The 25,646-nt window shown below is 38.5% G+C and overlaps 1 protein-coding gene across 3 annotated transcripts in view; it reads right to left on the minus strand.

The window, feature by feature from the left end:
* The window catches only part of LOC100695412 (cell adhesion molecule 2), a 141,173-nt gene that overhangs the window by 4,521 nt on the left and 111,006 nt on the right, over positions 1-25,646 (minus strand). For all 3 annotated transcript variants that reach the window (XM_025898412.1, XM_005455044.3, XM_005455043.3), the window contains 6 exons: positions 21,786-21,935; positions 11,786-11,938; positions 11,353-11,490; positions 4,500-4,658; positions 4,138-4,228; positions 3,755-3,933 (listed from right to left, as the gene is read on the minus strand). In XM_025898412.1, the coding sequence (XP_025754197.1) occupies positions 3,755-3,933; positions 4,138-4,228; positions 4,500-4,658; positions 11,353-11,490; positions 11,786-11,938; positions 21,786-21,935 (870 nt within the window). The remainder of the gene's footprint in view (positions 1-3,754; positions 3,934-4,137; positions 4,229-4,499; positions 4,659-11,352; positions 11,491-11,785; positions 11,939-21,785; positions 21,936-25,646) is intronic.

Genomic DNA, 25,646 nt, shown 5'->3' on the forward strand with positions numbered 1-25,646 from the left:
TATTTTACAAGGAAGAAAATGTTAGTCAAAGTTAAAAACGATGTGTTTTTGCAGGAACATAATATAACCTTTGTTTGTTTACAAGAAAATTGAATCGGGCACCTTTAATGCGAGTTATTACCAAAACAAAGCACACCCTAAGTCTAAGTAATGTTTGAGGTTTCTCATCCAACAAACTTATTTTTTCTATTAATGCAGCCATGTTTTACCTGCAGAGAGCTTTTGTGCTTCATTATGTCAAAGTCATAATACACAAACACACTGCAACAGTAATTCCATTAGGAGAGACAGAGTGAAATAGTGACATGAAGCATGTGGTTTTGCTGAACATTGTTATTAATTATCATTAAGATAATTGCATGTGTTTATTTTCAGCCCAAGAACAAAAGTATGAACACTGTCATGTTTCCTGTTTAGACTTTTATGTATGCAGTGGTTTACCAGCAGTAACTCCACAATGGGGTTTCTTATTTTTACAATTTCTGCATAACATCAGCTATCAATAACAGAATTAATCACATGCAGTAATAAAAATGCTCTAGATGTAACAGTGTTGTTAGAAAAAACCAAACAAATAGAAAGTGAAAAGGATGGCGGACTGAATTCATCAAATGAAACAATGTTACTTTCTAGCTCAAAGCCTGGTTTTGAGCTCATCAATCATCAGCCGTGTGTTCAGTGTCACGTTTGTGAGTGCGTGGAGCATGGGGGAGGCGGGGCCACAGAGCGGGTGCAAGTGAACGCAGCTGTGACTGCCTATGCCTAATGTGGCAATGTAGGCATTAGAAGACTGCAAGGATTGAGGCTAGAGAGGGAGGCACGAAGGCGATGACGTCTGCTAAACAAAAATAGGAATGACTGGAAGCGAAAACAAACCACTCTGAGGAGCACAGGCGTCGGTGTGAGAAACTGACAGGACAGTCACACAGCCCCGTGATTTACTGTGTGTGGCTGGTGCAGTTTAATTCATGAATTTCACCTTAGTAAATACAAGCAAAAAAAAAGAAGAAGAAGAAGAAAACGATGAACTGACGTTAAAATACAAGGGCTGCACAATGAATCAAGCTCTGAATCAGTAAGTCTTTCAGCGGTATCGCCCTGTAAAGGATGAGTCATGCGTGAAGGAGTCGAAGGACTTTTACATCTGTTAAATTTTCAAGCAACTGATGATTGGCTGGTAAATAGAGCACACACAGGAAAAGTGAAACTTACAATGTGTCATGCTTGTTGAGGTGAAAATGTACAATCAATCACAATGAAATGTGAGAGAAACAGGCATGAGCGAGGCTGCAGCTTCACAGATGTATGCAGACTGTATTTAATTAAACTAGTATCTGTTACTACCGCTCTATCATCTAATACAGTGTTTCTTTTTCTTTATTTAATGCAGTATATTAAAGGATATAATTGCAGTCTGTGATATATTGCTTCAGCCTGATGACATTTATGGCTTCTCATCTCTCTTGTCATTAGCAAATTAGGTTTAGAGGCTGAGATGATCCAAAGAGACCTGGTAAGTATCCAGCCAGACACATTGTAGCCCTGAAAAATGACTGTCATCATCGGTGGAAATGAGCCCGTCTCACGCATCTTTTTACCTGCTCGACTCAATTTCTCAATCCTCCCTACCAGAACCTTTGTATTTAGTAAAAGATGGATGCTGAGGGTTATCACATCTGTTATTTCCTAAGCCAGTATTACAAAAGCTAGAAACCCTCTTGGTATGTATAATTCTAAACACCTGGGTTAGTTCAGCAAATTTCTCTCTTTTTTCTGCTTTGAAATAAAAAAAAAACATCTTATGCGAGGAAGGAAACCTTAGATCAACACATGGTGTCTAGATATGACAGGATGATACAGTGATCTACACTAGGCTGGCATCGCTGCCTACCCCTGTTCAATGAACATGCTGAAAGGGGAGAACAAGATAACAAAAGCTGAAAAGACCAATGTGTCATCCTTTTCTTTTCATATTTCCCAATGAAGAGCTTTCTTTTTCCCCAAAGCCTTTGCTTTTAAAAATCACACAGAAAAGCTGCCGTACATCCACTAACTGCTCGGGAGTTGAATAAGTCTGTGTTGCGATAAGTCGTTCACAAACAAACTACAATCTCCAGTGGCACTGTTTAGCTGGCAAAAGTGGAAACAAATAAATCCATGTTGAATTTTAATATTCTGCTCTTGTTTCTGCCTTTTTTATTTTTTTATTTTTAGCTGTATTTGATAAATGTTACGAACATGCGCTGCAGAGGCCTTAATGAACCATTTTCTGGACCATGTCGTCTTTATTCTCTCAACCCCTTCACTGTCTCGGGATTAACTTATCTCTCCTCCAGGCTGTACTTGGAAGCTAAATTCTGCATCCTTAACACTTTTTTCTGTTTCCTCACAGGAAGAGTCCAGAAGCTAAACCCACGCCGTGATAAGTAGTGAGGTAAACTGTGTTATCCTGCATAGTGCCAAGGTAAAATTTGAAAGTGGATTCTTGAGTACATGGGGTGGAAAACTGCATGACTACAGATCTCTGTGCTGTACGATATGTCTTATTCTTATAAAGAAAATATATATTTGAACTGCAAATTGATGACATTTAAACAGACTTAACTTATCATCCTTATTATGCCACCTTTGTGTCAAATAATACTGTTTAGCTGTTGGAAGTCACCATCTACTCTCTTCTGGACCGTCTTTTATTGCTAATTGACAGAAATATAAAACCACCGTACAGCAAGTTTTTTTGTTATATAATAATACATATTTTATCTCATTTACTACAAACACATGCCTCGCTTTAGAGCTGTCTCACAAACTAAAAAGCCATGAGGATGTGCAGGTTGTCATTTGAAGGCGGTGTGTCGTCTGCGAATGACAACTGATGATCCAGATGGAAGCGGAATGTAAAGTGTCGTGTTGAACTTATACATCATTGTGTTTTACATAATTAAATTTCCTTCTTTGTTGTGAGCTACCATCAGTTGTATAATGAAATATACAGAAATCTTAGCTGAGCAACGTTGGTGTTTCATTTTATTCATGATTCTAGACTTAATGGCCATGTTAGAATAAACTGAAATCATTGAACCCAATGGCTGTGTTGAATGTTAAAACTGTATATTTGCCAGCCATTATATTGACAACATATGTTGCAGTAGTAATAGTAGTTAAAACATGTGGTTAAAGTGTCTGAAATATTAAAACCAATTTAATCTAGATGGCATTCAAATTAATGCCAAACATTATTCAGGGAAATCTGATTTTTATTTATTTATTTATTTATTTATTTTTGATGAAAAAGATCTGAAACATGTTTACCCATTTATGCTTATCCAAATATCCATTCATTAAGTCTATCTGCTTATCGTTCAAAGAGATGTGTGGGTGTGGAGACCTTGATAGCTGAAATCATAAATTATTAATCAATGACTGTTAAATGATTGAAGTGAAGTTATCTTCCCATAAACTCCTAACACCTAAAGTGTCTCCACCGGTTTTAACAACTGATTATCTGATATTGCAAAGATAATCAATTTATTGATCTTCCTCTATTGAAAAATGATTCATATTTAAAGCAGGTTTTTTTTAACAGTTCCAGTTACCAGTTGACTCTCGCTTTTTTGACATGGACTGGGTTTGTATTTTTGTGATGAACACCATCCGCCTTTGAGTTTGAACACAACTGCCTGCAAAACTTTGTAAGCAGCAACAAAAAGAAATGATCAAGCATAACAAGAAAAGCCCTTACTGAAGTACCCACCATATACAAACAGTATGTATTCAGCACTACTGGACCCCAGATGGTTGCTGGCCTCACACCGATATGTGCCATTGTCTGTCTTGTTTAGCGTAGTGATGGTAAGTTCCCTTCCCTCCACAATCATACGCTCAATGTCTGGCAGCTCTCCTCCATCTTTAGACCATTCCACTGGCTCAGGTCTGGGAAAGAATTTGAGAAAATGTATTTAACTGCAAGTGAATAAACTGCTGCGATAAAGAAACCATAACAAACCATAATGAATTTGATTTCACTTCAATTCATTTTCACCAGTCATCTCAAGGCACAAAACAAATTCCATTTAAGTGCAATTTGTGCTATTTGCGCTGCTATTAAATTGAAGTTGTAAATACTTTTCAACTTACATTGGGTTGCCTATGGAAACACACTCCAGTTTGAAGTATTGGCCTTCCTGTGGGATGATGAGTGAATGTGTGATCTCCAGATGGGGAGCATCTGCAAAGTGGAGACAAAAAAGAAACACAAAAAAGTGGTTCTAACACAAAATGCAACAGTAGTTAGCTCTGTGCCTACTGGGCAGCTCTTAGCTATAGCCCATATCACTGTTCCGCTTAGGCACTAATCCCTTACCTGCAAGATAATCCCAGATTAATCCAGAACAAATGCAAGACTAAACCTGGACACATAATTGTAATCTTAATCCATGTATTTCACTAATCTAAAAAATGCTAATCTACCCAGTTTTACAGGCTATGACCCCACTCACAGTGAACCTCCAGGACCTCGGTTGTCATGTAGGGTTTGGACAAAGACACATGCTCCACACTGCAGGTGTAGGCAACGCCGTCATCCCGCTTGTCCACCTGGAACTGAAGGCTACTCCTCACTGTGAATGACTTTCCTGTAGCGTTCACCTCCTTAGTGCCTGTGGGGAATCAGAATATGAACCAGGGTGAAATGTACTTGTGAATTATTTATGTTTTTGGGGAGCAGTTCTAGCTTTTGAGCAAGACTTTTACAGGAAAATTATTTTGGAGAAAGAAGCAGAGCAAAACAAAAATCATCTTGTAAATCTGAAAAACTGTGAAAAAAAAGAAAGAAATTTATTTCAAGATGTTGCTCTTCTGACATAGACAGCTGCAGTGTTGTTGTTGTTGTTTTTCTCTGCATCTCCTTTGAGGGAAAGAATCCTTAGCCTTTGAAAGTCAAGTCAAAGTAGAGTGAATAGTGAAGGGAGAGCAATATGAGAGTTGACTCGGTTGGTTGGGTGTGTTTGCTCCTCTAGGACCATCTCTCAGACATCCCAGCCACGCAAACAGGCATACTCCCCCCCCTTCAGTAGTATGTGATAGATTTCCATAGTTTTGGTGACACTTCTTCTTTCCTTCCTTCTTTTTTGTCTTAGTTTCATACCAAAACATTCGCCTTTAACTCATCTCAATTTGTTTTCATTTTTCCCCCTGCCCTGTGATGTTGTCCTCATTAAGCTATGCCTCTTAACTTGTAATTGAAAGCCTTTCATTGCCGTTTGCTGCAACTCTCTTGTCAGCACTTAGTGTGGCACTGACGCTTTTCTCTAGAATCTGCTGTACAAGGCTATTGGATCTAAACAAGACATTAGTTGACAATGGCCTCAGAAGGACTTTTCTTTGGAGATGCTACCCCTCTCACCCCTCCCTCCTTACATCCTCCTCACATTACATACTTCCAACCACCTCCCCCTGGACTGCCTGCCATCCACTGCAAACCACAGTCAATCAATACATATGTGTGTGCTCACTCCACTCCTTCAGAAACACACACCTACACACTGATATTGGTCTATTAAACACTAAAAGCTCCTTTCAGTGAAACCCAGATTACCCGTAGCATCATCATTTTGGGTTAATCTATTCTGTTTGTGCCACACTACTCCATTTTTCATGAAATGGCCTTACAAAATCCTAATGTACTGCAGAGTAGCCTACAAATGTGAAAAAGTCAAACTTCAAAACTGAAATTAATAACGCTAGGAATAAGAATGCAAGCACAGAGCAACAGAGTGCATCATAAATGTCAAGATTCTGAAAAAAAAAAAAAATCCAAGCATCACATAGGATTTGAGCAAAGAGGAAAGTCGGAGGCCTTATATTTGAGAGTCAGATGCCTTGGATTTTGCCCTGGAGTACAGGAGGGGAAAAGGAAGTGCCTCTGTGGCATTAAACACAAATCTCTCCAGCTTTTTCTCTCATTCGTCAAGTCGCCTGCAGCATCAGGGTTGCAACAGAGGAACTGTCAGTCTCTTTTAAGGCGGCTGCTAGCATCGCCAGAGAACACGCTAAGGTAGCTTTCGTAAGAATGGGAATGTGCCCAATTGTGCTTGCTTTGAACAAGTACCCCAAGAGGCCAGTAAAGCTGTATTCAGGCAACTGGAGGCACTCCTGTAAGCACCACCTCAGTGTCTGTTTTAACAAGAAAGTGTGTCGGTGACAGGATTCTTGTTTTTTTTTCTCTGACCTTAACTGATTTGCTGAGGTATATCTTGGAAAATTAAAGGCAGATGAACCTTGAACTTGGACTGATTTTGTCTTTTACTCTGTGACTACTTTTCTCTATTTAATTGCTAATGAAGTAATTTATAGTACTAACTCAAATTCAGCTTTTTTGGGGGCTTTTGGAGTAATCATTTTATTTTGGTGCTTTCATTTCTTTATTCTCATTCATTCTCCAAAATACTTCTTTCACTTCAGGGTCACAGCTGTAATAGAAGCCTGAGATGACCAGGTATTCTTGTCTCTCCAGCAACTCCCTCCAGCTCCTTCGGAGGGAGCTAGTGAGTCTCAGGGTAGCTGGGAGTTATAATCCCTCCTGCACGTCTCACATTGTCCCTGGGGCCTCCACCCAAGTGGCTATTCCCGATCCAAGTACTTTCTTGGATCCAAGCCTTGTTCTAGCAGAAGGGCTTGTGTGGTCTAGTGATCCTCAGTGGTGGGTTGTTGGGAAATGTTCTTGGTGGTGTCTCCCATGACACACAGGCCTGGGGCCAATATGTAGACTTAGACAAACTTTAGTAAACCTTTAAATAAAGGGAGAATTTAAACTTTGACCCTGCCTGGAACAGGTAAACTGTGACATTCCTCCAGAGCCAAATGCTTGCTACCTGAGTTACCCATTTTGCTCAAGCTTAGCATAGCAGTAAATAAGCCCCAACGATGGAAATGTAGAGAAACGATGTGTGCCCACCAACCAGAAGTAACATGTCCTTTTAATCAATTCATATGCATTATTTTCAGTGACACTACACAGTTTAATATCCACTGATTGATTACGTGTTTGTAATGTAATTTCACCTTACAAACTCTGTGTGGAGTTTGCATGTTCTTCCTGAGCCTGTGTTGATTCCATTATCATGCTCTGGCTTCCTCTCGCAGTCCAAAGACAAGCATGTTAGGTCAACTGGTGATTCTAAATTGGCGTAGGTGTGCGTTGGTGTAGTCTACCTCCTGCTCCATGACAGCTGAGTCTGTTCTGTACTGGATTATCTCGGTGTAAATAAGTGTATCATTTGACTGCACTACTGGATCAATGATCAATCAATGATTGGCCAAACATTATCATTCATCCATCCATCTGTACATCTAACCAAACAGTTAGGCTGAAATTAATATAAAAGTTATGAAATGTATTGTTAAAATGCACAAATAACAAATACTGACCACAAATCAGTCTGTAGTGATTGTTGGCTTTACTTTTAATACTTTTACTAATTGCATTCTTTTACAGATTATTTTGTCACACTGTGTGCAAGACATGCACTAAAAATATTATTAGGTAGTTTATATGTTGATGCATTCAGCTATTTAGTGAATAGCACAGAACATATAGACAGAATATAGGCAGTCTGACAACAAGAGGAGGAGTGAGACAGTAGCTGGAAATTGGCTGGGAAGTGCACTGCAGCCGGCTGGCAGCCAGTGATCCTTTAGCTCGGAGTGTAAATTCTGACTGACTGGGAATGTGAGGGTGCTATGCTGTATTTTGGTTCCACCACACAACTGGGCTAATTAGCTAAGGAGCACTGTTTTTTTTTAAATGAGATTTTAATCTAATCTAATATCACAAGTGATTGAAAATGTAAAAACACTAACTAATATTAAAATTGGGGCAAAAAACGTAGCCTGTTCTCAAGTCATCTCGCTTTAGATGGGTAGGTATACGTATTATATCCTTTTAGATTCTGATGAGCAGGGATGGGCAGTAACACATTGCAAGTAATCTGATTACTTTTTTTCGAGCAACGAGTAATGTAAGGGATTATTATTTCAAAAAAGTAATTTTTTTTTTGCTGTGTTTTACTTGCGTCTATTTGAAAGAGAGAGTGTAAACACAAAACATTATTTTATTTTATATGCTGGAATATGCAGAAAATAACTTTAAATGTTAAAAAATTTCTTCAAGTCAAAGACTGTTGCATATAATTAAATTTTTGCTTAATGCAATGTGCATAAAATTAAAAGATTAAAACTCATAAAACAATTTTTAAAAAGAGGCTTTACATTTGATTCAATTTTATATGATGGATTATGCATAAAAAATAGAATTGGGCTGAAAGGTCTATTGCTTTAATACGTATTCAGGTTGTATATCATATTTTTGAAAAGTAACTAAGTCACTAATTACTTTTGAAAATAAGTAATCAGTAAAGTAACAGGATTACTTTTTTGGAGAAGTAATCAGTAATTAGTCATTAACACTGGTAATGAGTAAAAAAAGCAGTCAGTTCTAATGTTGGACTTAAGGAAAAGCACTGAAAATAAAACACTTATCTCCCAGCTTTTCTTAAAACGTATCTTACTTTAGGCAGTGAGACACTGGCTATATAGGAAACATATTTCAGTATATGAAGCAACACACAGCCTTGATGGCCACAGGTATTAAAAAATGGTAACTGCTTCCTTGTCAGGGCTCTTGTGAGATAATTGTGAGAGGAATGGGGAAAGTAGAGGAAAGGGGACTAAATAAATAAATAAAGGACTAAAGATGAAACTGATATGATAGATATACATTTCACTGTGTACTTCTGAGCTGTCAGTTTTTGTCAGTAAGACGATAGCACAATTATACAAATATATCCCTGATACCACAAGAAGGCTAGAACTTGCAATCCCTGCTCTTTTCTACAGTAACCGCTGCTGCTGCAGACACTTTTTATATACTAAAACTGTATATGGATAAGAAATGAGTAAAACTTGCTCAACAAGAAGCGAGCACTGATTTAAAATAGAGGACAGAAATGTATTGTCCAACTGTACTGTAGGATAGTTGGACAATTTAAGTGTCTAATGTGCCAAATAGAAAATTTCAATTTATCTCGAACCGCTGTGGAAAAAGGATAACTTTATGTATGCATAGAGAGTAACAGTGGGTGGATTTTTTTCTCAATAGATTACAATTTGAAGTCTAGCTGTCATTCAGCGACACAAGTAATTTGTATGACTCTATACTCTGTAAACAAATTATTTGACACTAGATGACAGTTGCATTTTGAGGTTTGTAATGCTGTGTGCTTCTAATATAAATTGTCGAAAAACAAATCATCAGAGCATGAAATAAATATGACATGTTTTTGCTATTACACCTTCTGTCGTCTTAGAGCTTTGTAGACTGGTCCCCCAGTGGGGATAGATTTGACTGACAGCAGACACTGGCGGCAATGATCTTTCACAGAAGAACCAATGGCAAAACATGCTGCTCCCACAACATACTCGCTAAAGAAAGCTTTAAAGCCACACCTACAAAAGACTTGGATCCAGAGCACTGATTGACATTCCCTGTCTTTGACACTTTGACATGGAAATGAAGTTTTTAAGTCAAACCCTCCAGTCTCTGCTATGTTCTTTTTTTTCTTTGACTTGGAGATGCAACGCTCCTGATGTGTTTGCCCAAGCGACTTAATAAAATCCACTGTATGCCAGTAAAACTAATAAAAGCACATTTGTATACAACATACCAGTTTGGGGCAGACTGGGGGCACCGGATCTTTTTTTAGAGATGCACAATTTCTACATACTTAAATGCCATTTTCTATATCACATATAAATATTGGGATTTTTTCATTTCATCTTTACTTTATGCTTGCTCGTGAAAGCCCGCTGAACAATATGGTATTTAATTTTTATCTCACAGCAAAAGGTATTATCCTGATATTTGCATGCATCACTCTTTGAACTCTGCTCGATTGCATTTTTATACTGGGCTTATGTGCACATGTCCATAAATCCTAAGATTATATGCTTTTAGGCTTCAAGGATTTAAGTGCATTCTAAAACATAAAGCACAAAAATATCATCTCATCTCTCACTGCATCTTGAGACGGACAGCAAGTCTGGTTGTGATGCTGTGTGCCAGCTCTCCACTAGCCTTTCAGGAATCTACGTGCATGTCATTTCAACAAGAAAACTTCATATCCCAGCCCCTCTCCCATCAATCATCATGCCATGTTGGCCAGACACAGACAGAACCACCAAGAAAAAGCTCTCTGGTGCAAATCTTCAATAAAGAGCAACTGTCACACTGAGCCTCCACAGCAGGCTCCATTACATTAAAGAGCTCCAAACAGCATATCTCAGCCATCAAATTGAGGAAAAACATTCCACTCCTATTTCTTAATGTTTTTGTCTTCCCTGTGCTTCTTAAAATCAGAAGTAAGAAGGTGATAAAAGCTATACAACACAAAGTGCAGAGTTTCAAAGAGTTTGGAAAGCAGTGTACAAGAAAGTGAAAGCTTGTATGATTCTGTGGAACCACTGAAAACTTCTGCTGGTTTATTGTAATCACTGCACATCATGGTTTACCATCTGCTATTGCACTGTTTCATTGGGGTTGTTGGATTCAATTAGTTATCTGCTCTTTCCAGGTTTGTATTATTACACATTCTTGTGCCCTTCTTAACTGGTTTTCCTTGCCAATCAATTAGCAAAAGACAGCTGAAATGCAATAGATCACTTCAGTCAATTATTACTTCTTTGTCTTAAAATCAAAACATACAGTAATTGTACAGTTTATGGAGAAGTCACTTACTCAGTCAAAAGAAGAAATTTAAAAGCTTGTGAAAATATGTTAGATATACTGTATAAAATATTCAGCAAAACACAAACATATGGGTTTCTCAAATTTTCTGATGATCTTTTTCTATTTCAAAGGAAACTGCATTTTCGGAAATTTTGTTCACTGAAGTCCAAGAAGAAACGTTAGACTTGACATTTTTATATTTTTTAAGAGCTGTTGTATTGGATGCTGTTGTCTTTTATGAATTAACTGACTGAATGCATCATTAATTTAATTTCTATGACAATGAACAATGAATGCAGAGATTCTTTTTTATTTACAGTTAACTTTTAATTAGAATCAATAAAAGTTAGCTAATGAACAGCTCCCAAGTACAATAGCATTGCTGACAATGCACCATGCAACTCATAGAACTATTGAAATACAGCCACGGGAAAAACGCATGAATATTTTAGCATAAAGAAATGGAGCACCGGAGTGAGTTGACAGTAAGGACACCTACTAACAGATAGAAATGGACAGAGAATACAATGAGAATACAATGGCTTCTTAAATCCATTCCACACACTTACCTTGGACCTCCTTGTCATTTCGGAACCATCGGATGGTAGCAGCTGGTTTGCTGCCTGATGTGGTGCACGTGAGAGTGACTACGTCCCCCTCCATTGCTGGCTTGGTAAAGCCTGTGATCTCTGGTCGTCCTGGCACTCCTGCAGTGCAAAGAAATGTAAATCTAAACAACTAAAAATATACTGTATGCACATTGAGTAATATCTCAGTGGGAGTTCTAGGTGGATTTCTTCTAACAACAACAAAAATAATTTATTTCAAATATCCATCTTTCTTTAGAAGTTTAACTTTATTATTAGTATTTTTCATCTAGCAGACAATGTTACAGTTGTGCAGTTTTTTTTTTTTAATGTCAGAAACTAAAAGCATGTGCAGGTGTTTATTTTCTGAGAAGTAATTCACCTATGGAGACTTCACCAAAATGCACATGCTCACCCAGAACAGTGAGAAAGGCCTTGGTGGTCCTGACAGGCATCGTGAAGAGCGAGCAAGTGTACAGTCCCTCGTCTGACAGGCTGACGTCATTGATTCGGATGGTGAGCTCCTGCGATGAGGCTCGAACTAGTTCAATTCTGTGATCCCTCAGAGCTATGCAAGAAAGGAGGACACAAAGAGTCATAGAGGGCAGAGGAAAGAAGACGTACAGTTAACTAATGAGCAAATGCACACTGAATTTCAGTGAGGGCAGCAAACGTGTAGAGGTACTATGAAATTCAGATGACCTTTACCAGAACAAGGCTGAATACACTGTGCTTTCAGTTATTTCTAATAGTTGTCAAATGCTGCAAACACATACTGTGGCCAGTGATTTGAAACATTTTCTTTTGATTTCCATTCTAGGCTGACAGGCTTATTCACAGTCAACGAGAATACAGTAGGCATCCATGGGACGCACTGAAGCGTAGCGACAGAAAAAAATACAGTCTGAGATTAAAATATTTTGGGGGGTAATCATTTACACTTTTAGCAGCTGCCTCTGCTTGTGCTCAGAGACGTGCAACACTTACAGTGCAAAAGGCAAAATTTTAATACTGACATGGACATGTTTTCAGATCTTTGCACTGATAGGACTGGGTTGTACACATGAGCAGTGACAAAAGCAATGGGTAGATCGCACCCTGACCAACCCATAGAAATATATCTATAATTAGGTGATCTTGTTCATGTCATCTTCTATACAATTTCAAATTCAAAATCACCTGCTCCTACAAGCGACCAACCACAGAGGGCAGGGAGGAAAGTGCCCTTCATTGAATAAATTGCACATTCTTAATCCTCAGTCCCCCGAGGCTTGGCCAGCGCTTTCCCTGCACCCTTTTTCATTTGAAGCAATTTGAACTCTATTGAATTGTACTACACAGGCAAAACCTGGCAAAATGCAGCAGGAATAGGTGCTGATTAGGATTTAATCATTGTGACCAATGTAATGTGCTGCCCTATCAGATAAAGAGCAAATCTATATAAAAATCATTAATCACCAGTGTTATTTCCATTTGATTTTAGTGATAAACATACACAGCATACATGTGATACACAATTAAATTAGATTGGGTGAAGTGGTTATTAGGTTTACACAGGCATAGTTCATTATCAACAATGCTGTTCTTCGGCTTCAGTTACACCATATAATTTGATGATCATTATCGTGTAATCACACACGCTAAAAAACGAAAGAGGGAAAAAAAGACATTGATGCCCCTAAGAAGTTTCTTACTAGAGACTTTTTGTAATCCAAGAATAAAGACTTGTGTAAATAAAAACAATCTTCAAGCAAGAATTAAAATTTAATAACAAGCTGTGCCATCAGACAGCAAGCTTATTATGTGCTACAGGGCTTAATACAAACATTTGATAGTCTTACTGTAGCAAACAGCATCCTGAAACAAAGCTGCCTGATGTTCTTTGTAGTTAAGCATCCTCACTACTGAGCCTGAAAATGCCCAGAGGCTCTGGCAGAAAACAGCAAACCCTTTGGTGGATGGATACATTGGAGAGGTGATGGGGTCTAAGCAAACACTGTACAGGAACTTGAAAGATATGGCAGTACGGGCTGGGAGGATCAAAGCTTTCAACAAGATGACATACAGTACTAGGCTTCCCTTGGCCCATATCCCTCTATCTCTGCAACGCACTGAGGAAAGTCAGGAGAAACAGGCCAACTTTTCTTCTTAACCCCCCCGCTCCTTAAAGCATCTCTGAGATGACGATAAATGGTCTGCTGTTGTTATGTAAAAGGGAACTGGTCAGAGAAAGCTGGTGTTTTTTGGTTAAAATTACATGTAGCACACAATCCGGGTGTTTAAATACAGAATAATTCGTGGTTTACCACAGCAGCTACGATCGGTTTGAAATTATGTTTCTTCACGGGCAACAAGAATAATTAAAAATGCTGATTCTCCATGGTGATTAGTTAGCCTCCTTCCAGTCTGCACCATTAGCACCCTTAGAACTCCACAGTGGCTTATTTACACATATTTTCAACAAATGCAGTAACAATCATTTCTATTATACTCCAAGGGTGACTTTCTTTATATTTCTTTGGTAAACCACATTTCCACTGGACTCTGACAATTAAACTGCTATTCGCGAAAATTACGTAGTAGAAAAAAAACCTCCTAACAAAGTCTGCTACTCAATAGATGTAGGCTATCAGTTTAAATACCAAACAGTGACCGAAGTACAGTACAGACCAGTGATAATTTCAAATGACATTTAAAGGACCAAGTTGGATACAGCTCATTTTCTGTATCTTCTGCACAACATCATATTACTATTCAGAATTGAAATATATCTAAATGTCAGTAGCCGAAATACTTGTTCTGATAGGCTGAACCCACGCAAAAGCTGGCAAACAACTTATAGTTAAATAAAAGATGGTCATGACTGATGCATTTTTGTGAGACATTCACTGGTACTACACAACACATGGGTCAATGACATATTGATAGAATGAGATGTACAAAGGTTTGAATAACCCAAAGACAGGGGTTATCTATTACTCAAACTGCATATGGCCAGGAAACCATACTACCAGAATCCAATCCAGGCTGGAGGCCTAGAATGTGGCCAGATCTGTCACAATCAGACCCAAATGCCAACGGCTGACAAAGCTTTTTTCCAGGTGGTTTAGGAAATCAATGTGATGAAAAGGTTCATTTCCCCCAAACCCCAGATAGCTCTTGCGCTGTTCATTCTGCTAAGGCACAAACATAAATCTGCACCCTGACCTTGTGTATGCTCCAGCCTTGCAGGATAGCAGCTTAATAGCATGGCAGCAGTACATCTTCTGCGATGGAGGCCTTACCAAGGCTGTCTCAAATCAGTAAAACTGACACCCAAGTTCTCCCTCAGGGCAGGGAATACTGTTGCTTTACCCTTTTGATGCAAAGTAATGTTTGGCTCATTTCCCTGACAGTCCTTCGCACTACCAACCATACCAGTGGAAGACCAAAGTGAGGTCAATGGACATAACCAAAGTTTTTGATATCTACTTTTGACAATCTAGGCATACTTTACTGAATATCACCTGCAGGTAATATGTTCAAAACACGTGAAACTATAACTTGATGCCCAGTTTTGACAACATAAGAAGAACTGATGGTCTGGTTAGAATAGCAATGACCTTAAAAATAAAAGTGAAAGTTGAGTGACTTTAAGAGCAATTATCACATGGCGTTCACGTTTCCACGACACTGAGGGGTGTTAAAATGTTTTTAATTCAAAACAATTAAGTATCCACCGACAGTTCTGATATTAAATGAGATTCCACATCTACTCATTAGTCTTGGAAGCTGATGGCTCTTGGGTTCAGCCAAAATATGTTACATGTGCACTGTGTCCCCATTTGGCCCTTTTTGAATGGCCTGTAACCACTTTGAGCTATTGCTGAAATGTGAAAGCACTAGCTCTCCTTAAGCGAGAACACAGGATCCTGGCAACTAACCCCCACCCGCTCTCCAGCCAGGGGCTCCACTCTTTGCAATTAGAGTGTGTTTGCTGCTAGCTGTGCACGCTCGGTGACTGTGTGGGCGAATCTGGATGTGTTCCAGGTCTATAGTGGTGCAGGCAGGGGGCTCTTTCCCACCACACATGTGGCTGCAATTAAGAAAAGGAAAGAGCCTTGTTCCAAAGGGCCATTGTCATTGCCCGTGCTTTCAAAGATCCCACAGAGCAGATGCTACTCAAATTGGACTAATTTCCGGCACTTGAGGGAGCTAAGCAAAGAGGGAGGAATTTTTCCAGCAGCTATGTTGCGTACCTTCTTCATGCAGTGAATAATGAGATTGAATATATTTTTGACCATTTCTCAACTAACTAGCTTTAACTTGATCGTACACTGTGGGATTTCCTCCATCTATGCTGTCAGTTTCTCCAGATTAAATCCTGACCAAAACAAGTACCAAGCAGGATTATATAATTGTAATAGTTTACAATGTAGACTTTTCACTTCTTTCAGTTGGGCCTTAAACTTCTAAGGGCCTTTAAATACAACAGATAATTACACTAAATACTTAATATAAGTTACAGATGAGAGGTTTCATAGTACAGTGGTTTACATATTTAGCTAACAAATGAAAGTTCACTGGATTGAGACGAGGAGGAGGCTCAAATCCCTTTGAGGTTGCATCAGGTGTACCAAATCAAACATGTGGCACCATCTGCTGCGGTGACCCCTTGTGAATAAGGGAGCACCTGAAAGTAGCTTTTATACATTAGAGTGCAGTGTGGCACAGATCATCATTTAGTACATAGAAGAGTAGCTCTGCACAGAAGTGATCCTAGCTGAGTGTAGAGTGCCCTAATGGTAGATTCACATTTCAGTGAAGCTAGAGGTAAAGGAGTACACTTAAAAGCCCATTAGTCCCCAAAGAAATACATTAGTTGTGGCCATGAGGCACTTTTTAAATGTTTGCTGCCAATTACACTGGTAACAGCAAATCTATGTCTCGTCACCTGTAGAAATTAGTTCCCCAAGAAAATTAGAAAAAATATTATGTGACATTTACATTTATGAAGTTAACGCCATGCTATGTTTTAATCTTTTACACCTTACGTAAATGTTTTTTGTTTGTTTGTTTCCGTCCTTTATTTTATCTCATATTTTAAGTCTATGAATGAACTATACAGAACCTAAGTCATATTAATTGTAATAACAATAATAACGAGAATAATAATAATATGTAGTTCAACTGGAATTTTAAAGGTAAGTGTCACTCAGTTGCTGATAACAGACACACCATCAAATATGTGTTTTCTAGAATGGAGGCTTAAATGGGCTTTCATTGGTGCTCACTCCAGTAATTGCATCCTTGGTAATTATCCTTCATTCTCTCAAGCTAATGAATGTTTTAATGCTCACATTAGAGCATTCATTTAGCACATAACAGCATTTTGATTACTACAAGCCAATTAAGATCAATTTTGCTTTGTGACCTTTATGATCCAGACTGAATGCCCCAATTAAATGTCATGAATGAAGAACCATGAACTTCTGAGAGATGGAAGTGAAATGGGGAGAAGTCTTTAACAATCTGCTATGGCATGTATATGCCGTACATTGCTCTACATTGCTCCACGCGCTGTAGATCAAATTAGCAATTTGCTATCTGCCTTTGACATGCAACCTGCAGTAGCTTTCCATTAATTGCATTATTCATATTTCCCATATCTGACAAAATATTCTGTTTCCATTCTGCATGCCTCACAGATGTCATTACCATTCTTTACAACCCTGGTGCTTACATTTATCCTTTTCTCACAGAAGCCAAAAGTGAAGTTAATCATAATGAAGACAGTAAAAGACAGCTCTGTTCTCATTTGTCCTGCTCAGGAATAGTAATTTTTAACTCCAGCAGCATATGAAAGGGATAATTCTACAAAAGACATATGGTCTAAATCAATTTTTTTCATTGTGGCAACTCACCACAGAGCTGCTCGCTTTCAGTAACCACTAATCAGCCTAATAAATGAAGGATGCATTGGCCTAGCTATTAAGCCTATCTGTCTCCCTTGTCTCAGGTCTGTGGTTTGTCTGAATGCTGGTCTTTGCCTTAGTGTTGTCTGAAGCCTGTGAGGTGGCAACAATCAACCAAGACTCAGATGCTCATAATGGATGAGGAGGCGCATGCCAAAGAGCCAGCTGGCATGAAATAAGAAGAGGGCTGTGTTCAGCTTTAGACAAATATGCAGAGACAATCCAACACATATGGATCGGATGTGGAAATCTAGCAAGGTTAACAATCTCAAGGTTTAACTGAGCCTCTTATGGGACAGGATGAGATATCATTGGCACTCTCACCCATAATGCATATCGCTTTAGTCGTGACCAATTGGACTGTCTCGTTCCTACCTGCAACCTAGGCCTTGTTGAATCTTTTATCCTTTTTGCAGGTTTGTCACACCATCACATCATTTGCTGTGTAGAGAAGTTTTAGTTTTGCATGATGCGCTGCTGGAATTGTGTTTCATTTAAAGAATCCCAGAAGGTTTATAATCTAATTATGCACTGTTGTGATCCTTCCTTTGCTGTATGTTGTTATTAAATCAGCCAAAGGTCAATTGGAGTATTCTTGGGATTAAGTACAATACTCACCATGAAATAATTAACAATAGTTGATTATTAAAATGCTTTTTGTGACCTACATTTTTGTAATCATGCAAATCAAAATGTCAAAGTTGTGTGAGATGTTACAACAAAGAAAAATTATACGAAGTGCAACCACAATTCCAGAGATCAAAGTTGTGGTTGCACTTTGTTTGATGGTATCCTATACCAACAGCCCCTGATGGTTTCTTTCAAACCCCTTTGGCAAGGCAGTTGTAAAACTGCCAGGCCTCTATGAGTTACAGACACTCTGGAGAAAAACTGTGCATAATTAGTGCCATCATTAAAACAGTTATTATTTTTGCCCACTGTTAGGGTAGCGGTTAGTAGCCATGGCTAATAATAAAATGATAATGTTAATGTTGGAGCTAGGGTTATGAGTACTGCCGATCTGTAATGTGAAAAGACTATGTTAATTTAACTGGATAAGAAAAATATTTTTTGTGTGAAAAGTGTAAGGTTTCCCTTAAAGTCCCAGACTAAAGCATCAACTAGCAACTAGACTAGAGTTTAATACAGTACAGTAGTGATCATAGGCGTTTATTGTTCCAAATCTTTGCCATTTTTTTGTCATGCTATCACATTTTTCATTCTAGTAACATAAAACCCAAATATCAGCCAAAAGATCCAACAATGATGCACAAAAATGAAGCACAAGAGTGCATCCTTTAATGTGATCACTTGTATTATAATACCAAATACAGCTTGGTCACGTCTGCTTGTCGTCTAATAACAGTAAACCATGTTGGCAAGGGTGAACAATTACAAATGACTTAGCTTTACCATAGGAGTGGCTAATCAGAAAGCTGTGCCTTGGAAGATGTTTTTTTTTTTTAAGTTAAGTATTTTTCCTGGCCATAATTGATGTAACTGAAACAAACAGTGTCAATAATAATGCCAAGGACGTTTCACACACTACATATAGTTCTGTTAAACTGGAGTAGATTTATGATATTCAGTGTTTTTGAAAGACACAGAAATCCCTTTGTCCTTGGCTGTAATGCAGTTTTAAAAAAATCTCATTTGTCAGACCTGAATTAAAATGGAACAAATTATAGCTCGGGCAAAGATCAGATTTTGTCTTACTTTACCCAGCAGCTGTAAAACTCAATTGAATATGGAATGTCAGTTTTTTTTTTAGTTGTTTCACTTTACTCTGCTATAACTTCTCAAAGGAATTTAAAAGGTCATTTTAATACTCCTTTTCCTCTCGCACAATTTTAGATCAAACTCCAAACACATCCAGACACATGCCCTTATCTTTAATACCAAGCTTGAGGGAATGACCAAGAGTAGATTTCAAAAAAATGCCTCATAGCATCATTACTTCTATGTGTTATGCATCCAGAATCACACATAAAAGCAGTGAAAGCTGAATCGCCTTTGGATTACACATGCACAATGACAAACTCCCCCCATCCTCTCTGTGAAGAGAGAATAAAGGGAACTTGCATGAGCTTCAAATGCTTACATATGGCCATGTTGTCATGGATTCCCAAGAGGATTATAGTATGCAGAGGTGGACAACACACAGAGACAACAAGCACAAAGGAAAGGAGATATTTATCAGAACAGCAGGTAAAAAAAGAAAGCCATAAATCTAAACACTAGAAACAAGAAGGGCTACAAAAATCTAAATTACTCCGTGACAGCAGTCCACAAGCAGCTGTTCATGAGAGGGAGAGAACAGCTTGCCTCAAGCTCAACCAGTCTGCAGCTAGTTGTTGGACTGAAAGGTAGCATAAGGTTGAATTTAACATTTTTCATTGGCTCTACAACAAGGCACAACAAACGGCAGAAGAAGGACAGTTGCAGCCCTCTGCCAAGCAATTAACTGGTGATTTGGCACAGCAGAGATTTCTTCCCAGGTGTCCCACCCTGTTCGTCATATGAAGCCTGTGTCATTCCACGCCTCCAGTTTGTCCTGATGGCCTCACAGGCATCGTATTTGTTGTGCCAATAAGGCTTTTCATTTGGCTGTAGGAGATGAAGAGGAAGTGTTCCCACACTTAGCCCTGGCAACCTCTGCTGAATGGACTACATTCATTTTGTCATCCTTATTGCTCAGGAAAAGGATTCTGTCATCCAATATAAATGGTTACCCGAGAAGGGCAAAATGGCTCACACGTATTGTGCTCCCCAAGTTCTCCTTACATGCTTAAAGCAACAGCATTGCAGATTTACAAGTAGATGCAGCTCTGCACTCACAGGAGATAGGAACATATTATAGCCAACCGGCTTCATTTATGTTAAATGAAAAAAAGAAGTTGATTCATAACGTCGCATCTCTTGATAATGAAGAAGAGCGGAGTCTTTTTCAGGTATGATCTGGTTCATTTGAAACTATAGGTGTCTAACAAGTCTAATAAATGTCAAGTTGCAATGGAAATACAAGTTAAAAGTGAAAATATAATGTAAATATGTTAAAATTCAATTTGATTAAATTTTATTTATATAGCACCAAAACACAACAGTTGCCTCAAGGTAAGAAAACAAAAATATCATTGTTGTCGTGACAATATGCCATTGTGGTTAAAATGTTTTTATCAGAAAGTGCAGTTTCCCATTTCCACAGACTTAATAGCCGACTGCATGCATGACCACTGGGCCTAAACTAACGCCCCATCAAATATTGTGAATTTCTACATTGTAAGATGTTTTATAAGCATGAGCTACAGCACTAGCTAATGTATATTATCAGCCAGCTGTTGCCCTTAACTGTTAATGATGCAGCCAGTCACACTGTGTAATCTAGGGAGGGAAAAAACATTTGCATTATGTGATGGAAAATATCAAAGTGATGTAATCAGAAACATTTAAAATCCATTCCAAACGATTTTTTAAAGGCTTTTACCTTTGACACGTTAAAATACCACAACTATTATTCTCTCCAAAAATACAGTTTGGCTCAAAGACCGGATCCTTTGGGCACATTTACACCATTCACATAAGAGTATCTGTTTAAGATTCAGTTAACTTTCATTTAATTGTATTTGGAAGTAATTTCATCTAATAAAACACCTTAGACCTCATTACTAAATCCAATCACTTGTGAGAGAGAAAGTATTTCTTCAATCCAGACTGTGACTCTCATTCTGCTGGTTCACTCTGGCATCTCTCTCTCTTATCAATTGTTATTCAAAGGGAAAGTTCATCTTCAATCACTGAACCAATGATATTGTATTAGCAGCTACACCATAAATGAAATGGGTAATATGCTGTGAGAAACACTGAAAGATGAACACCCCAGCCCTTCCATACCAGTCCAATGTTATACTCCCTTTCACCCCAATTCCAATTTATCAACTCTAGACTTTTTGTCACCTTTAAATTGGATTTGGCTGGTGAGAGCACATTATAATTCATTCTGGCTGAGGCCGTGTTTCACAAGGTTGCAACAGTGTACTTCCTTTCCAGAGTGACATACAAACAGCTATACAAATGTAGGGCAACTAAAATACTAATTAAGCCCAATCATCTTACAATCCACAGGCATTACTGTGCTGTAAACAACACTGTCAGTGTTTCATGATTACAAAAGCGCAATTCAAAAGCAGTCTATTTCTGCTTAGTTTGTGCCCTGGGACATCAATGGAGATACACATTCATTAATAGTCTCCTTCAACATTACGAGTAATGTATTTATTTCTCTCATATCATTTTTTTCCCCGTGTTCAGTCAAACAGCGTGCTTGCAGGCAGGGGCAATTTTGAATGCTCCAAATTTGAAAAATTAATGAATAAGACTCTTGTAATATAATCTGCCTAAGACGTCTTTATCACATCTCATTATCTAATCATCACAAGCATTTTCCCTGGGAGTATTACTTACCTTTTTTGTCCCCAAAGAAGAGAGTTTGTTGTGCAGGGTTTGACCACTGGAGGGAAGTGTTATCATTGTAATCCACACGACAGGTCATGTTGGCTGTGGCCCCCTCCACCACCGTCACATTCTGAGTTATGGGGTACTGACCCTGGATACCTGTAGGATTATAAAACACAGTTTGAGGTCATGGTTGTGACATGAATAGATTGCTGTATTGGGCTAGTTTTTACTGTCCATTCACAGAATCACATTAATGTACCATTTCAGGCTTGACACCTTGCAAACTTAATGTTCTGTCATATTGCCCACTTCCATTAACGTCTTCATTACATCACAGTAAACCAAAGATAGCTTAATGGGAGCCTGGTTGTCATGGTCCCCAGCCTTTGACAGCTGTAGAAGACAGTGATTTTTTATCGTGGAAACAATGGTAGGTTTTAATCTCCCAGAGTGCTTTCCTTGCTTCCTTATTGCTGGGCTCTAATTGGTAGCATGGCCTAATTAGAGGTAGTCATGTTCTGCTGTAGAGTGTATAGCTGCAGCTGGGTGGTAAATTGACACATAATCCTAGACACCGTGGGCCTTCGATCCGAGTGAATGCCGTGCCCTGAAACAGCCGCTCGTCACAGTGTGTAGAAGACATCCAAATGAGGCCTAATCACTCAGCCTTGCTGGATTTTACCTTCTTATTCCACATTTGTACTTGTCGTCTCAGCATAGTCCCCTAATTACATTGCAGACGCATTTCTATCCCGCCTGTGTTTTATTGAACTCTGCCAAGCTTCAGAAACAGATGTCTAAAACAATACTCCTTCATAGGGAATTGTGATAAGACAAAGTGTAGGCTAATATGAGCCTGAACAGGCTAGACCCTTAAAGGATAAATTGTGTTAAAGCATTAAAGCTTTCGAGTTCATGCTTGAAGCTAATGTACCGCCTTTTCCTGGATACATTTCACTGTCTAAAAGCTAATCTTTGCACATTTTTTTCTCTTGATTTTACACGTCTGCTTTGGTTTCCATTAGTACAGTAATGTGCCTGAATTTGAAGGTGACATTGTCTCTCCCAGGTACAGTTCACCACAGGGACATTTCAACTACGGGAGCAGCTGTCTGCCTCATTAGTCCAGCTCACACATGGGAGCAGAGGAGGCTGGGACAGCCATAGGTCTGTGGACCTTCCTTGACCTCGATTGTCCTGATGGAGACCATTGTCAGAAAGAGGTGAAGGTGAGGCTGACTATAAATAGTAATAGGAAAAATATTCCAAATTACACACGTTACATATACACCATATACATCAGCCACGGCAGTAAAATCACTGACAGGTGAGATGAATACCACTGATAATGCTGTTGCAATGCAATGTTGTTATAGAAAACCTTAGTTGCTTGGATTCATGTGGATGTTAACTTGACGCATCCTGCATAAAGTCTGCTGCAGAAAAAGCAATGGCACATCAGTCTCCACCAGCAGTGCTCCACCCTCTAATCGACAGGATCTAAAGGTTCTGCTGCCAGTATCCCAGTGCTGGAGACCACATGATACCCCCACAGGTCTTGTGTCCATTCCGATAGGAGCACCAGTTGTTTTAACAACAAGTAAAGGACCAACGCAACAGCACACATTTGCTGATTTTAATATTGTGGCAGTGGCTTTATTGATCAACTACCTGCTCATTGCTCAATCGGTAACACTTCTCAAAATGCATTTTAAACGCTTTCTTTGATATTTGTACAGATTTATCATTTATTATTGGCTTTTATCATCTATTATTACTGTGTATTGCTGCATAATTTAATCTCATCATCATTATTATTATTGCTCCAATCACTAATAAAATGTGACTTAAAAATGCCATCATCACAATAATTCAAATGCAGCTGGGTAGGAAATGCTGATGCAAATACATTGTGTGTGGGGTACCATGTGGAGGTGTTGTTGTCAGTTTCTGCTTAGCTTTTTTTTTCTTCATATAATCTCTTCAGTATCTTTGCTGCATGTCTCCAGAGTATACTGTTCACTATTCACAGAGAATGCTATAAAAATAGGTAAAAACCCAAACAGTAATGAACATCACTGTCAATCCCTCAGGTTTTACCCTAGTTTGAGCAAAAAAAACCCCCTAAAATTTCTTTTAATTATGCCTGCAAAGCCAATAAAGGCTTTTCACATATTCAGAGGTATGGCTATGCTGTGAATATTGTTTTTGGTGGTGTTTTTAAGGTTCAGGTGCACTGGAGCTAACTGATCTTTACTTAATAAATTCATGAAATTCCACTGTCTTGACATTCTGTAGGAGTCTAGAGTGAGAAAATGCTGTCCTTTCTGAGGAAACATAATCCCCAGTGCCAGCTACAGAGTGTATTTCATTTCTTCTTCTTCTTCTTTTTTTCTTTTTTGAGATTGTGAGTGGAGGGCGGCTGGCTTTAATTCTACAGAACAGTGGCAAACAATATTCTAGAAAGTCAATGAATCACAAACCGCTAGAAGGATACTACACTGTCCTGTGCAACCCTGTACACTAACCTTTAAAGGAGCATGGTTCAGCAGCATACTACAGGTGCACAGATGTGTGTGCAACAACATGTATCCATGAAGAATTTTAAAGGTAAGGTAGGGAGAATAATTAAGCATTCTTGTAATTACCTTATTATAACCGTCTTCAAAAACATGCAAGAATTTAGATACTGTTCAATCAATATCTGTTAAAGCCTGCAATAGGCTATTTCTGAATACATTTTAGCACATTACAGCTGACAAAACACAGGTCTAAATAAATAAGTAATGGCTGAACTGCATTTAGCTGTTTCAATTTCAGGATCTTGGTATGTTGAGGCATACTGTCTCAGCCATACTCCCATGGTGTGATAACAGTGATAATACTGCTTTCCCTTCTACTAAAATCCCATCATTTTAATAGCATTTGCTAAAGTTAAAGAGTTTTACCAAATGAGTTGAACAAGGCATAAAATACGTGGCACAATGAAAAATGCGATGTGCATTTTGTATTTAAGGTAATAAAGTCTGGTGACCTTGTAATTGCACCTTCAACTTGAGCAGAGGTAAAGTGATCGGTGTGCAGGGTCTTTTCTAATGACTACAGCACTGTTGAAGTGGACAGATAGATCGAACATCTCCCTAAGAAGAACACAGGCACACACTGGGAAAAACCTAAAGTACAAGCTACATCGACGTGAATCTTCATAGTATCAGATTATGCTTTGTAGATAAACACTGTTACAAGCACAAAGGCTGTATTTGCTTTCCTTTGATGGAAATGAGAAACAGAGTGATATAAATATTGGAGCCCTTTAAAAACTGTAGCTTCAGAGCATTTAGTTATTTAGAAAAATGACTATATGAAGTGGGAAGTGAAATAAAGCCAGAGAGTTATTTTTAAACAGCAGAAGCTTTCATAAGAATTTTTCAAAGGTACAGGTTTATTGGAGTCAAATTTTAAAAAGTCCAGTAGTCTGTCTGTCTGTCAAGTATTATCTGTCTCCAAACGAACTAAAGAAAACATTGAAAACATTGAGAAAAGTAAGCAAGGATGAGTAGTTTGTGTTGAGTCATGGCTGTATTTCCCAGTGAATGAAAACAAACTGTAGAAGTAATAGAGGTATTAAGGTTGTCTGCTCTACTGATGATCCAAGACGACTCCGTGAAGTGCAGTGATGAAATGAGGAATAAGCCTGTACTTTTGCAAGATGTTTTAGGGGAGGATAGGCCATCCTTTAAACACAACGTTTTTCACCTCTGCAGGCTAAAGAACTTCAATACTGGGCATTGCTATATCCTTTTTTCAGTGGTAAGGTGTATTATACTGAAAAAGAGGGGGATACTTATTTTCAGGCAGTTACAGCTG

The sequence above is a fragment of the Oreochromis niloticus genome, linkage group LG14 (genome assembly GCF_001858045.2).
Source record: "Oreochromis niloticus isolate F11D_XX linkage group LG14, O_niloticus_UMD_NMBU, whole genome shotgun sequence".
Taxonomy (NCBI): domain Eukaryota; kingdom Metazoa; phylum Chordata; class Actinopteri; order Cichliformes; family Cichlidae; genus Oreochromis; species Oreochromis niloticus.